Below are 16,963 nucleotides of genomic sequence, written 5' to 3'. Positions count from 1 at the left end.
ATTTATATCTGTGATACTTGCTTCATTTATTGACTGTTATTGTCCCTTATGTATGTACTCTGACCTGTCCACCAAGTTACCTTTACACACACACACACACACACACACACACACACACACGCACACACACACACACACACACACACACACACACACACACACCTACCAGTACCTGACTATATTGTTGTTGTTTTTGTTTTGTTGTTTTGCATGTTTCTTTGTATTTGCATGATCCCAATATATGTATCTTTTTGCATATTCTAATAAAAATAAATAAATAAAAAATAAAAAAGTAACTTCAAAGTAAAGTAATTAGTAATCTGATTACTTTTTACATTAAGTAATTAGTAATGTAATCAGAATACAATTTTTAAGTAGTAGTCAGTAATTTGTAATCTATTACTTTTTTAAAGTAACTTACCAACACTGTTGATTACTGTGTTGATTATTGTATTTTACTCAAGTAAATTTTGACCAGATACTTGAATTTTTAACTGAGTAAACCTTTTGCTCAGCATTTGTTCTTTCACTTAACTTTACACCCCGTATTAAGCTCCAAGCCACAACTGCATTGGTCTTTGTATGTTTTGAGACCCTTTCAATGTACGATATAAGAAAAGAAAGCTTTCAGACTTCAAATCTGTCATGTCGCTCCTGCTGTCTAAGCAGTGGCATGTCTCTTTCACACTGCTAGGGAATCTTATGAGGGAATATAGGTGTGAAGCCATTTCCAGGGCTCATTAGGGCCTGCTGGAGAGTTGAGAATATGTGGCTAATGAGGAGTTTTTTTTACCCTCTCCAGCGGCGCAGCCTTTGGGCCGGACACTGCGCACCGGAGCCCTCTGCAGATCTGCCTTGAGACGGCTCTTGATGTTTCCGTTTTCCTTCTGCATGGAGCTGAGCGCGTCGCTCACCGAATTCACCACTTTCACCATGTTGATCTGGCTTTCCGACAGTAGCTGGAGAGAGAAAGCGGAAATAATAAGACATATTTAGATGCTATGTTTGGATCAGCTTGAAGTAGCATTCATTCATTTTCCTTCGGCTTAGTTCCTTTATTCATCAGGGGTCACCACAGTGGAATGAACCGCCAACTTATCCAGCATATGTTTTACACAGCGGATTCCCTTCCAGCTGCAACCCAGTACTGGCAACATCCATACAATCTCACATTCACACACACACACACACACTCATACACTAGTGACAATTTAGTTTACCCAGTTCACCTATACCGCATGTCTATGGACTTGTGGGGGAAACCGGAGCACCCAGAGGAAACCCACGGGGAGAACATGCAAACTCCACACAGAAATGCCAACTGACCCATGCAGCCAGGACTCGAACCAGTGACCTTCTTGCTGTAAGGCGACAGTGAAGTATCATTCACTGTAAAAAATGCTGTCCCAACACAAACAGATTAAGTTAACTTAATTGTTTTTACAAATTTAAGTGGATTGAACTTAAAAGAATTAAGTTGTCCCAACAAATTGTGTTGATTCAGCTCATTTTAAATATATTAGTTTGAACAAGCAGAAATAATCATTTTTGAGTGTTTAGAGAATCACAAGGTTTGCTCGAACATGCACAGTTTTAATTCACTTTGCAACCAGATCTTTGTTTTAATTTCAACCTTAAAATATATATTTAGTGTAAGTAACATATATAAAAATATGCAATATTATACAATACATCAGTGTGAAGCTTATATTATTAATTTTAAATTAAATGTTTACAAAAATAAATGGAGGTTAACAAATACAATCACATTGTTATTAATAATAAAGAAGTTTTCATTTACTTGAACTTCTCTATATTTTTTATATTCTTTATATGTCTTTATTTGCACAATACAAAACATTACAATAAAACAGAAAAATAAGCCATAATGTGCTGGAAGAGGCAAAAGCCCCAAAAGGCCTTTTTAAGCCCCCACCTAAATAATAATACCAGTAATAATAAAAAAGACAGGTGGCATGGTGGCTCAGTGATTAGCACTGTTGCCTCACTGCAAGAAGGTCGCTGATTCGAGTCCAATCTGGGCCAGTTGGCATTTCTGTCTAGAGTTTGCATGTTCTCCTTGTGTTCGTGTAGGTTTCCTCCAGGTGCTCTGTTTTCTCTCACAGCCCAAAGACATGCTCTGTAGGTGAATTGGGTAAACTACTTGGCCGTAGAGCATGTGTGAATGTGAGAGTGTATGGGTGTTTCCCAGTACTGGGTTGTGGCTGAAAGGACATCCGCATATGCCGGAATAGTTGACGGTTCATTCCGCTGTGGCGACCCCTGATAAATAAGGGACTAAGCTGACGGAAAATGAATGAATGAATAAAAAAGACAATGACAAAACAACTGCATTATAACAAATGCTAAATTACAGTTTAAAGTGAATAATGTTCATTGAATAATAGTGAATAAAATATTCATTAATAACTTTAAGCTTCTTTGCCACAATCTACATTGCAAAAAACACCATAGAAATGGATGAATTGAATTGAATGTTCTAAGGAACATTTTTATTTAAAAAAACAAAACTTTTTTTGCAATGATTTATGAGATTTTGTATGTTTTTGGGGGTAAAAGCTTGAGGTGGAAGTTTCCCTATTTAAACTTTTTTCATAGATCAATATTGTTGATCAATTTTCATGTCTATCTGTGGGTTTTACCAATATTGTATTAATGAAACGTGATAAAAAAAGAGCGTGTGACTGAAAACATATATAACCAAAACCAAATAACTCTATTGTTATACTCCATTGTTACAGATTCCCAGAAATTAGTCCACATAGCATTTTGATTAGTGTGCAGTGCTACTTTTTATTTATTTAATCAATGGATTCTGCAATTCTGTCCATGTTTTCGAGATTACAGTAATCATTGAGCCTAAATTACAGATTTTAGAGTGTGATGTTTTCCTATGACAGAAAAGCTGATCATTCAGTCTTCATTGCCACATGTCATCCCTCTGATATGCTGATTTGGTGCAGAAGAAACTATTGTAAACCTTGATAATAGCATTTGCTATTTTTATATAAAAATTTTTATACAAAAAAAAAACTGCTTGCCACTTCCATCTTATTGTCCATACTCAGTTTGGACACATTTTATGGGCATTTCCAGTATTTAACAGTTCTTTGGTTGACTCTGGCCTTTCCTAAAAGCCCTGTCTTAAACAATAACAACAATGCGGTCTCTGTGTCAGCATGTGGTCCTGGGCACTGCATTAAAGTAACAGGTGCAGTCTGCTGCTCAGCACTGATAGCGCTTCAGTTCAGCGGGCTCACAGCCAGAGGCTCTGGAAGCTGCGCGGTTTGAGTTTCCCAGACAGCTCTCTTTATTGCATGCATCAGCAAAGTGGCTCAGGTCACCTCGATGAGGATTTAAAAAAAAAAAAAACTTGATTCTAAGTGAGGCAAACTCTGCCTTTTTCCAAGGACAGACCCGCGTGTTCCAGACATCAAATATCATTCATCAAAAACTGGCACTTTAGCATATAGGAAGCTCAAGCTACATTTACACTAGTGCTTTATGCTTTAACTAGTGGTGGGCCGTTATAGGCGTTAATGTGCTGCGTTAACGCAAGACTCTTATCGCGAGATAAAAAAAATATCACCGTTAATCTATTCTCAAAGTCGGGTTAGGAGTTGGGTCTATTCTACGCAAATTATAATGACTTTCACCTTGATAGTTTAGCGCGGATAAATACCTAACCGGTGAGCCGTCTGACAAAAAAATGGTCCTTCTGAATCAAATCAGGATCTTTCACTTACTTCGAATACACTATTGACTACGTTTACATGGACACCTGTAATGTAGTTATTTGCCTTAACAGACAATAATATAATTAAGGTGTTTACATGCTTTCATGTAAGAGTTTCCTGTAACTTTAAGTGACTTTAACTGCAGTTTGGCAGTTTCACTCTAACTCATGAAGATTTCATTCATGCCCCCATGACAAAGTGGGGTATTAGACGCAAATAAGGAGTAAGGACTGGTGAGAGTGTTGTGGAATTTAATAACGCACGCCGAATGGAAAGAAAAAAACTTCCGCATTTTGTGATTTGTGTATGTGTGTGTGGGTGTGTGCGCCCTTTTACTGACAGCCGCATGTGTGGATCTTGTCAGAAAATATGGCGAAAAGTCCTACATGACAGCAATAATTTGATTGCGGTGTTTACTTCAATAATGCCACTAATATATGCATACTCCACATGTCTTAACTCCATTTCTGTTTAGTTCAGTTATGACTTTAGGTGGATTAAGGTATTCAAAAATCGCTGTTTGGGGCTTATGTAGGCCTACAGTTCAAAATTAATGTTTAACTGAATAAGCAGTTAGTAAACACAAGTACATCTTATTGAACATCATTTATTTTCATCACCAATTATCATAGTAGAACAGTTTCGCAAGCAGTTTGTAATGCATTTTGGAAACCGGAGATGAGCCCCCGGTCTAATTCGTTCTTAAAGACTTATATTTAGTCATTATTTGGGTAGCACACATATTCTGAATGCCTTTGGCAGAATTCAAATGAGCCATTTTAATTTAGATTAATCTAGATTAATTCCAAGATTACAGTGAGATTAATCTAGATTAAAAAATTTATCTCTTAATTATCTCTTATTATTTATCTCTTATTTATTTATTTAATGAATGAATGAATGTAGAATCTCTGCCTACCTATAGTTTTACATACACGACTATTGCTACGGTTACACCAAGCATTGACACCACTGCAGAGTTACTGATCCTCAAAAATACTTTTGGAAATGCTGCAGACTCGGTTTTAGCTTAAAAACCCTGAATTTGCATTTCATACTGTATTCGCGGAGACCAGATCTCTGCTGTTTTATCTTTCAAACACTACAAGTCAGGGTACTAATTACAGGGGGGTTGATGGCTTGATTCCCCTGAAGGACGTCAAAACAAGATGTTGGAGGGTTTTGCTCTTTATATAGTTGAAAATAGTTTGCACTTATCTGTATCTTTTCATAAAAAATAATAGATGATATAAAAATACATTTGACCACCCCTATAACAGCTTATATCATTTAAATGCATGAACGCACCTAGCAGGTTATACAGGAAAATAGTCAGTTAAAACAGGCAGATCTAGCCTATAGATAGACATGGTAGGTTATGCATAATTTACACTGGGGTGGCGCGGAGGCGCAGTGGGTAGCGCTACAGTGGATAGCAAAAAGGTCGCTGATTCGAGCCTTGGCTGGGTCAGCTGGCATTTCTGTGTGGAGTTTGCATGTGTTTCCGGTGTTTGCGTGGGTTTCCTCCGGGTGCTCCGGTTTCCCCAGCAAGTCCAAAGACATGCACTATAGATGAATTGGGTAAGCTAAAATTGTCTGTAGTGTATGTGTGTGAATGAGTGTATGGATGTTTCCCAGTGATTGGTTGCAGCTGGAAGGGCATCCACTGTGTAAAACATATCCTGGATAAGTTGCCGGTTTATTCCATTGTGGCGACCCCTATTTGATAAAGGGACTAAGCTGAAAAAATGAATGAATGAATGAATGAATGAATGATAATTTACACTGCTCCAAGTCAACTTAATTCATACACACATCTATTATGTGTATATAATCAGGTGATTTGATCAGGTATATGATCAGGTACATTTTCTGTACAGTTAAGAGAGCTGAACTAATAGAGTGATGTTTATTTGCAAAGGCCAGCACATTGGATCAGAACATTAATATGTAGTTTATGAGTTGACACAACAATTAAATAAATGTATACACTAATCGTTGAGAAACATCTTAGATCTTTCTAGAAGTTGTGTCCTCTTTGTAATTTATCTGACATTTTAGCTGCATGAGACCTGTTTGTTGTTGTTGTTGTTTCTGGAGTGTCAGTATAAATCGAAAAGGCTCTGCCAATTGAAAGTGGTGGCTCATTTGCATTTAAAGGGACACACAAAACACCATATATTTGCTCACACCAAAATAAGGCCAAATAGGACAAGCTATGGTAAATAAACTGTGGAGTATTTTGAGCCGAAACTTCACAAACACATCCTGGGGACAGCAAAGATTTATTTTCAGAGCCAATCGTAGACTTCTAGAGGCCCTAAGCCAATCTCAGCAGGCCCCTATCAGTGCGTTAGAAAATGTAAACCCCTTAATCTGTTCATTCAAAGCAGTTTTATAGTCAACAAACATCAGTGAGATGAAATAGTCAGTAATAATATAAAAAAGGGAAAATAATTGAAATTGAAATTAATAGCCTAATATACATATATACGGATATATGGATTTGAATCAAATTGAATCAAGTAATCAAATCTACACTTTCTTTACTATATGGATTAAATACATATACTGTAGATTTTTATTTAAGTTACTGTAGTTGTTCCGTCAAGAGCACTGAATGAATCGCTCATTTTCTTGTGACCAAATAACAGAGGTTTCACTTAAAGACTGAATCCACAATATACTGTATGTAGACTATGTAATGACAAGCATTTGATAACTTTCCAAACAGTCTTTGCTCATTTAAGACAAAATCATCCATTTGTTTTTCAACAAATTTCAGATGGATTTTTTTTACATATTTCTGTGCATATTTATCCTTTAAATCACATACACCAACTGTTCATTGCGACTCCTATGGTGTGTAAAGGAATTGCTCAGGGAACAGTGTCTCTTTGTCATTATTGAGCATGTCTGACAGTTATGCACCTTTACACAGGGCCGGATAAACATAAAAGCTAGGTGGGGCTGAAGCCCCAGCGCCCACGGAAGGAGGGGGCACTTGATTGGCTGAAGAATTAATTTGTGCATGACGCGCAAACACATCTTTGCTAATATGAAGTATTCATTTTGCCGCTAAACTATGGCTATTTTGAATAGCCCCGTTTAGTCCTCCACAGGGATGACTAATTGTCCCACTGTCTTTGCCTTATTTCGGTGCTACCACGAGAACGGTCCAGTCCCAGGTAGGCTAGCCAAGCGCATCATAGAACAAAAAGTAATATTTAAACATCCATTCATTTTCTTTTCAGCGTAGTCTTTTTATTAATCAGGGGTTGCCACAGCGGAAATATTTAAAACAGAAAACAAATTCAAAGGGGGGCTAATAATACTGACTCCAACTGTATATCTGAAGTGAAAAAACATGCTAAGCTTCTGTAATTGATTGATTCAAGTCCAAATGGGAAATTAGAAACATGTATTTTAAAGATATTTTAGGGATTGTGCTAAATTTGAAGTTTATGTTGTGTGATTCATTATGTATGCTTGTGTATAAAACAGAAAACATGTATAATAATCAAATATAAATCAAATAGTGGAAAAATAGATGATAGTAATATTAATTAGCAAATTATTAATAATAATAGCAGCAAAAAAGAAGGATATATCTGAGGAGATCAAATAAATGGGGTTTGCCCCAGTAGCCCCAGTGCCCAATATGTTTTTAATCCAGCCCTGTCTTCACATAAACTGATTGGTTGATTTGGAGGTTAGCTACAGAGAAATGGCGATGACACTTTAAAGTAAAGAAAAAGAATGCTGCCACTTTCATAATGATTTCATCGTGTTTTCACAATCCCTGAAAGCCCCAAAAAAAAAAAAAACATTTCTTTCACAGCGCTTGACTTGGCCTATATGAATAATTGGCTCTTTTAATTTTTTGCATTTGTGAAAAGGGGCACAATATGTCCCCTTTAAAATCCTGTGTTAAAATGAAAATGCACTAATGTAAGCGTCGCCTCGGTTGGCGATAAGCAAAAATGAGCCCTAAAGTGAAGCCCTTTTCCTATGACACATAAAAGCGTAAAGCTCTCCTGCGGGGTGTGAACGAGCAGCGAGTTCTTTGAGAGAGTGTCGCTAACAAGTCTGCGTGCGCATATGTCGCAGTGACAACACTGCAAGCGAAGTGTGTGTCGTGTGTATGTGTGTGTGAACACGCTTGAAGCTGATGATGGCTGACGCAGTGTGCATTTTCTGTGTGGATGATTGGGACATTAACACTCGCAGCTCTCCTTGGACTCATTTGATCCAATACACTGCCATAGCAACAACACTTAAATGTCTATCATCATGAGGCATGTCCAGCATCAAAAGAAAATACAGAAGTATAAGAGAAAAAACAAACATTACAACACACACCATGCTCTAACCTTTAACTGGCCCATTTGTTCAGAAGCTTGAACCTGTTGGCATGCACTCGACATGACATGAGACCTTAGTCCCCACATCTACTCTAAACACTGTCTTCCTTTCATTACAGCACACTGCAGGAGACGACCAATTAAAAGAACAGCCCTTCAAAAATCACCTTCAACTATCAGAATCTATGGAACAACTTACAGCTTACTGAAAACTGCATACTGTGCACCGCAAACAGCAGGCATTGTTTCGTGATGAAAGTTTGATTATGCACAACGTATTAGTCAGAATTTGATAACATTTCTATTGCAAACAAATCAATATTTCAGCTTCTCAAAAAATTAAAGACATAAGGCATTTGGTTGTTTTATCAGGATTGTTTATAATAATAACAATAATTATTATTATTGTTGTTGTTGTTGCCTCCAACTATGTGTACACCTATTCACTGTACATATCACTGTTAACTTTGTCAATTTTACAATGTCCATGTTGTTGTTAGTAGTAGTAGTAGTAGTAATAATAATAAAAAAAAAAAATAATAATAATAATTGTTGTTATTGTTGTTGTTAGTAGTAGTAGTAGTAGTAGTAATAATAATAATAATAATAATAATTATTATTATTATTGTTATTATTATTGTCGTTGTTGTTGTTATTATTATTTTATTACTATTATTATTGTTATCATTATCATCATCATCATTATTATTATTATTATTATTATTATTATTATTATCATTATTAGTAATACTATTAATAATAATAATAATAATAATAATAATAATAATAATAATAATAATAATAATTATTATTATTATTATTATTATTATTATTATGATTATTATTATTATGATGATTATTATTATTATTATTATTATTATTATTATTATCCTCATTATGAATAGGCATAAAATGACCAACAACAATAACAATAATAATACATAATATTATTATTATTATTATTATTATTATTATTATTATTATTATTATTATTATTATTATTATTATTATTATTATTATTATCCTCATTATGAATAGGCATAAAATGACCAACAACAATAACAATAATAATACATAATAATATTATTATTATTATTATTATTATTATTATTATTATTATTATTATTATTATTATGTGTATATATATATGTTATGTTATGTTATGTTATGTTATGTTATGTTATGTTGTGTGTGTGTGTGTGTGTGTGTGTGTGTGTGTGTGTGTGTGTGTGTGTGTGTGTGTGTGTGTGTGTGTGTGTGTGTGTGTGTGTATATATGTTAGAAGAAAGATTGCAGTCCTGTTTTTGTATTGTGCGTAAAGAATGACAAGTTGGAAAAGATCATGTATGCCTTTAATATATTTAGATCATGCTGACTACACTTATACTAGAACATTTCATTCAATTAGTTCAGTAAGTTATTCACATGCAAACAAGTTCTAACAGTAGCACAGTGCATTATCACCACATGACCTCAAGACACTGCATCTGTTAGCACCTTGCATTTAATCCAATTTTATGTGAGATTTCTTAAAATATAGACATCCGATCAAATAAATGGAAAACAAATTAAAGCACAAGCACGGTGCAATTAGGGGCAAACTGTGCATTAAGCATTGCATAAAATATAGTGCACAGAATCCCTACCTGCAGAAAAAAGCAGGCGCAGTTGCTAGTAAGATATTTGGAACCCAGCTGATGTCACCGCACGGTACTGGGCACATTATCACCCACTGACTGCACATCTACCCGAGGCCCGTCTACTTCCATCACTCTGAAAACGTGTTAGGAGATGATGGGGGAAAACAAGCTGAGGTTAAAAGGGGAAAACTATATTCCTTTCCATAAGGTGTCAAGTAAATCTCTGGTTAGGGCTGGGCGATGTGACCTTTTTAAAAAAAAAAAAACAGATATTTCAACAAACAAATTGATTTAAGATTTCAATATAATTTTTCCCCAACAAAAAATGCTTGGAGTTGAAAGTTATTAACCTATATAACTTTATCATAATTATATTTAATTATAGCAGAAAAAAAATTGTCATTTAAAGATTAAATTTCACAAGTTCGATTTGAAATTGCGTAAATAAATGACACCATTTTATACAATTACAGTGAAAGTAAACTACAGTGAAAGTAAACTCATAATGATTGTCAAAAAGGGGACCTTTTCAGATTATTTATTTTAATGAACATCCAATGAGAGGTTTATTGAGAAGCACTGATATGTAACCCGTTCTGACCTGTACCGTACCGTACCACTCAGTGGAAACGGGCCATTATGTTCACTTTTACATCCAAAAACAAAAGATTTGTAGTGTTTTTTAATTGTACACCTTACAGCAAGTGAACAGAAACACCATGGTGCCGAACAGAAAGCGGCACCATGGGTGGAAACGTGCAGATTAGCGTCACGTTTTAAGCTACATCATGATTTTTATATGAGATTTTTAGAATGTATACCCTTTAAAAGTCTCTAGGTAAAATAGTTTAGCAGATAAAGAGGCACAGATAGCCCCTCTTTTAAATAAGCACTGCCCGGGCCATTTGTCAAATCCAAGCCGGACCGGGACTACGATGGCATAAACATTATTTAAAAGAAATTTGCTGCTGTTTGAGGGTCTTTCATTAATCATAGACATATTCGAACATGCTTCCTCCGCGAGACTTGGCATCATCAATAATCTCACCAACCGAGTCTACGCATCCAAGTTTGGAACACAGCGCTCAGTTTTGGAAATGACTGATGATAGATTCAAGGCAAGAGATTAATAAGCACAATCGAACAGGATGAGAGAAAACCAAAGAGAAAAACTGTGCTGCTTGCTGACACTTCAAAACTTTCCTGGTATGCAGATGATTGAAAACACAAGATTCTGCATTTAAGTGAACCGAACCTCTTATTTAGATTGTGAGTTCATTTTTAATTATCTGTTTTTACAGTTCTGCTTTTGAAAAAGACTTAATTTAATAGAGACAGTAACATTCACTTTATTTATAATATAGAATGATACTAAACAGTATTTGGACAAGTCATGGATATGTAGGTCGCACTGAAAAAGTTAATATGTGATCAAATTTTATCATTAATTTCTGAAATTTATTTTAACCAACTACATGAGGTCAGTACCATTTGGTTTCAAAGTTTTAATAAAATAAAATATGTGGGTGCGTGTTTTATTTATTTATTTTATAATTTCCATGATGTTTTTGCTTTTAATTTTTCTTATTTGCTTTGCCTATGCTATATGTAGACAAAATATGTAAACAGAATTCTTTTCTTCTTGAAACTATGTCTTCAATAAAACTTATTTGACAAATAAAATAAAATAAAATAAAAAGTGGCCTTAATTACTTTGTACTTACATGTAAATATAAATACAATGTACTTACTGTGTTCATAATGTATTGCAGAACACTTCTGGTGCTCTTGAGGTGGGTTATGAGTACGGTTAGAGACAGGATTGGTGGTACGGGTAGGTTTAAGAGTGAGTTAAGGTGTAATTACAGAAATTAATTACATTTGTGATTACATGCAGGTATTTAATCAAGCATAAGTACAATATATAAACATGTATTTACACATTAAGTACATTGTAACTAATTATTAATTACAGTGTAATTACATATTAGTTAAGGCCACTTAATATAAAGTGGGACCCAAAGTTTTTTATAAAATAAAATAAAATAAAATGCTAATGATTTTCTCATCCATTTGTGCTATTTGTTTTATCCAACAATATGAAGTCTGTACCTTTTAGTTTCACAGTTTTTTATAAAATGAAAAATGATAAAATAATAGATTAAAGGTGCTGTATGTAAGTTTTTGACTCTTCTAAAGAATAAAAATACCATAATATGTTTGCAGATGTTTAAGAAACATGCCAAGTGAACATTCTTGTTTATCTGAAAAACAATGCTAAAGTCAGATATTCTGTAATAAAAATGTGCGTTACGTGCCAGAATGTCTTTGTTTTGGTCTCTTTAACCCGCTCAATGCCACTTTAGCCAATTATATTTCAGCACCCCGGGTTGCTTGGTGGAAAACAGCACACTGTAAAAAATAAAAAGTTTAGTTAACTTAAAATTTTAAAGTAGCCGGCTGCAAATAAATTTGAGTTTACTAAGCTTTAATGGTTGAAGTTGTGCCAAATTATTTTTTGTTTAAGTTGACTGAAAGTCAAGTATACTTTACAGAATAATTTGGCACAACTTCAATAATTGAAGCTTAATAAACTCAAAATTTCTTTGCTGCTGGTTGCTTTAAAATTTTACGATGGATGATCAACTTTTTATTTATTACAGTGGGAAATGCTCAAATGAAGAAATCAAAATTCTAAGTTTCCTGAACTGATTTTTTACTTTCATTGAACAAACAGTTCTAGACGTGCAGTTAAATCATTTTTAAGAGTAAATTCAACTCTGAGCTTAAAAATATGTCCAGCTAACTTGCAATTTTAAACTAAGTTAACAATTTGTAAGTGTCACAATCACCAGCGATCTACAACCAGAGATCGCTGGTAAACACTCACATTCACATGAACTACAAATATACCGGTTTATGGACTACAGATCCCAGTCAAGCAACACACACTAACCTGCTCCAAGTGACCACTGATTAGACATTCACAGCTGCGGCTCATTCCCTCTCATCACCAGGACTATATATACACCTCTCAAACACACACATGTGGATGAGTCTTGTTATCTGTTTAGTGACATTACAACACGTTTCTCTTGCCTAGTCTTGCCGTGCACCGATCTTTGCTTCGCCTTGTTTGTTTGTTAATTCATGCTGTTTGCACCAGACGAAACATGACAGAAATGTAAATACAGTCACTTAGAAGCACAGAATAGTTCACTCACTGCACTTCAACAAAATAGTAAGGTTTGTAATCTAATTAGTACATATTAAACCTCTTTAACATTATTAAATGTACATGCTGAATCACTGATATATGTTGGCTTGCTCTGAGTCACAGTTTTCAATTTCAAACAGTTTATTTTATTTTCAAGATTTGAGGTGAACTATCTGCTGCTTCTTTCAGTAGTATGGCAATAGAAGTCATGTAAAATGCCATTCATACTTACATTAATAGCATTTAACGTTAAATAAAGAACATGAGGTGTACCTGAGGTGATCATTGTCAGTTTTCTGTTGTTCAGCTGCAAGAAATAGAAGCCGTTTCTAAAACATATATGTGAGGTGTTGGTTAGGAAAAAAACTATTCCTTCTATTACATGCTGTTGCTTTTATTTAGAGCACAACTTAAATCATCTTTTTGGCTCAACAGTCAGGTACACTCTTGTTGGTGTCGTCAATCTGGCAACTTGCACTTGCGTGTGTTTTGAATCAGGAGTGCAGTACCTAGTTCAACCACTGGGTGTCAAACTTGTTTATCACATAAATCATAGAGATAATCAAATAATGATTTAAAAAATATTGTTTTATAAAATGTTGCAGTTGCAATGTATTTTTGGGTTATTATTCTTCAAAATTATTGCCACTTTAAAATTTTATTTATGTATGAGAGTGAATAAAGGCTGAAAAAAAATTACATTTTTGACTGAACTATCTACTGTGTTTCGTACAGTATTACTGTATTAACACTTTTTCAAAGACTTTCTAACAGGTTCTTTTCCGGTTTTAAGAACACAGTGAAATAATTGACAATGTCATTGTTTAGGACTTACAACAATCACATATGCAAAAAGGTGAGGCGAAAGCGATTTCTCATTCGAGACACCATCCTGGCATTTTGCGGCAGACGACAGATGCGATTTTGCCAGGAGAAAAGGGAAAGTGTCAGCACGTATTAATTTCAAAGTCTGGCTGACAGATGAGTCAACATTTCCCTCCTACACCCACCTTCCACAGCAAAGGGCAAAAGAAAGTGGTCCCTTTACCAAAAGTTTACCGTAAATGAAGAAAGGTTGTCAGCTTTTCTCTTTGCAATGCTCCTTCTCCCAGCCACCCCTATAATGAGTCTACGCTCATAATTAAAAAGGGTTCTTCTAATAAGGTCCAGTAACAAGACTAATAAATCCAGGCAGGATCAAATGGTTTCAAAATAGATCGTCAGACAGTACCTGCCCTTTTTTTAAACCTGAGTTTCATGACACACTGAACATGGGTGTTAAGACTCTGTTAAAGTGGAATAGTGAGGCACAAACTACTTCCCCAAATGTATGCTACTGATCTCCTGCCACCTCAGATGTGCTGCCAGCTCTGCAGCCGTGGCAGTGACCTAGTTGTGAGTGCTTCGGTCTAAATGAGGAGAGGGAGATGGCAGGTACTTGTGTCTTATGCCGGAGACAAATTATGTAGCCTGAAAGTTAACATGCGACTGCTGAAAAATTTTACTTTAATTTGGTTTGAGCTGACTTCATGATAAAAATAGACATCGAGCCCTGTCATGCTTTTTGCGTATTACCTTTTCACGTAGGATGTATAATATAATTGATGGTGAGGGTAAAACATCTGCAGGGTTTCAAAGATCAAAATGCACAACATATAGAGTTACTGTCATTAAAATGAAAGAACCAAATTAAAAGAAGGTGTCGATGATTCTAGCTTTACTTCCTGTTTCTGGAGGTTAGTAACAAATTTGCATGATTCCAGTCTATTTTCTTCACTGGCTGCTTAAGGACAACTAGGGATGCTCCGATCAGGAATTTAGCAGCCGATACCGAGTACCGATTCCTTGTGATGGTGATCGGCCAATACCGAGTACCAATTTTAATGCTTTAGGCTTTAAATTGTATAAAGCACATTTTCACAAGTATGCTACTTAATTGTAGATCTCTCCTTGCATAAGAGAATAAATTAAGGATGTTGCGTATAATCCCATAAACACGTTTCGTATAACCATTTAGTGTGATCATAGTCAGAAGCTGCTTTACAGAAATTAAAAAAATGGTTAGAAAAATGACTAATAATGCAATTTGGAAATATTGCAAATGATGGAAGAACAATTCAACATGTCTCAGTCAAGAAAAAATTTGAAGCACATATTTGATGCATAGTTAAAATGCACACCTATATATGCATTACTTCTTAAAAAAGGAAGTAGTATATTACAATTACAAATAAATCTGTATATATTTTACCTGCTGTGTTGATGCATCATTTATGTGTTTTAGCGCTGCTGATGTGTAATATGGGGGTGAGCATATTCCTCTGCTAACTTTTAAACAAACACTTGCAATCAGTTCATGAGATTGGCCAGATTAGCGAGTACCGATTGCGTCATGAAATGGGATTATTGGCTCATATCAAACTCTGGCCAATCAATCAGAGCATCCCTTAAACGATGTCCATGGGCCAGATTTATTAACAAATTGCACCAGCGCAAATTGTATTTTAAGATTTAAAACAGCAGTGTCGATATTTATTAAATATGTGAAGAATATCCCTGAAAATGCATGAACCAGTATTTTAACCTAACTGAATGTGAAGTTTCCTGGTCAGCTACAAATTTTATGGGAGCAGATTTACTGATGTTTGCTGGTACTATTATCATTATTTAACGACTAAAAAGCATGTCTAATATGGTAAAAGGTAATACATGGTATAATTTTTAGACATATTTATTTGGAATGTGTCATTATTATCAGCGATCTCTAACCACCAGAGGTCGCTAGTAAGAACTCACTTTCACATGGACTACATCTTATGAACTACAAATTCAATCATGCCACACACACCTGCTCCAAGTCTCCACTGATTGGACTCCCACAGCTGATGCTGCTTCTGGACTAATCACACACACTACTTTAGCAGCACACACACTCACTTCCTGGCCGAGTCTTGTTTACCTGTAAAGTGACAATTCAACGCGTTTTCTTTATTCTTGTTTCTCTGTGTTTTGACCCTTGCCAAGTTTGTCTGTTTGTCCATGTTCACTGCCTGCCTTTCGACCTCTCATCTGTTATAGTGACTACGATTCTGGATTTGCCTTTATTCATCTGTTTGCACCTGTGTTGACCCTTGATTGCCTGACTAACGAATAAACCTGCACTTGGATCCTAACGTTGTCTGTCATCCACGTGTTACAGAATGCCAAACACACCATCCGAACATATTTTTTACCAAGCCATTTTATTTTTACTTTGCTTCATTAGTAAATAAAAAGAACAAACAATAGGGTGAGTCTCGTAATACTTGAGCAATTTTTATTCCTTCAGACAGCATGTGAACAGTATTTATTGTGCCTGAACTATCAAAAGCATGAACAGTTGTCAAAATGTAGTGGAATATCTTACAATATGGTTGGAGGTTATTTAATTAATTAATTAATTTATTTGACATGAACATCACAATTACACTGGACAACCATTTTTTTAAGTGTTTTGGCAGACTTGGTAATTCTCAACACCTGTCCATGGGAGGCTTGACATAAAATGAAAATAAAATCTCTATCTAATGACTCTTCTGTCTTTTGAATCTATAAGGTAACGTGTCACAGCGTCAGTACACTGCTTCAATCTTTCGCTTTCATGCTTGTACTTAGTAATTTTAGTAAAAACCTCAGACACTGTTGGTTGGTTCCTGTTGGTTGTACACCTTTTTTACTGTACCAAACAAGCTTGTCGACCTCAATGACACAGATCACACAGAGGCCAACGGAAAAAGTGATTGACAGGTGGTAATTTGTTTGTAACTTATTTTTAATCAGTCAGGTAGTTGAAACGGTAGGCTACAAATAATCAATTCGTTATGAATTAATTAAGTATTAATTCACCTCCGCCTATGACAATGATGCCATCGTCCATCGCAATGTTTCACATTAGATATCGTACGATGCCAAATTGGCCGAAATCGCCCAACCCTACACTCAAAA

At 35.2% G+C, this 16,963-nt stretch overlaps 1 protein-coding gene across 1 annotated transcript in view; it reads right to left on the bottom strand.

Moving 5' to 3' along the window:
- The window catches only part of fibcd1a (fibrinogen C domain containing 1a), a 212,209-nt gene that overhangs the window by 118,398 nt on the left and 76,848 nt on the right, over positions 1 to 16,963 (bottom strand). The window contains exon 3 of the mRNA XM_056463980.1: positions 794 to 959. Within this exon, the coding sequence (XP_056319955.1) occupies positions 794 to 959 (166 nt within the window). The remainder of the gene's footprint in view (positions 1 to 793; positions 960 to 16,963) is intronic.

The sequence above is a fragment of the Danio aesculapii genome, chromosome 8 (genome assembly GCF_903798145.1).
Source record: "Danio aesculapii chromosome 8, fDanAes4.1, whole genome shotgun sequence".
In the NCBI taxonomy this organism is placed as follows: domain Eukaryota; kingdom Metazoa; phylum Chordata; class Actinopteri; order Cypriniformes; family Danionidae; genus Danio; species Danio aesculapii.
The sequence above is the reverse complement of the archived record's forward strand: the minus strand, read 5'-3'. Positions and strand labels throughout refer to the sequence as shown.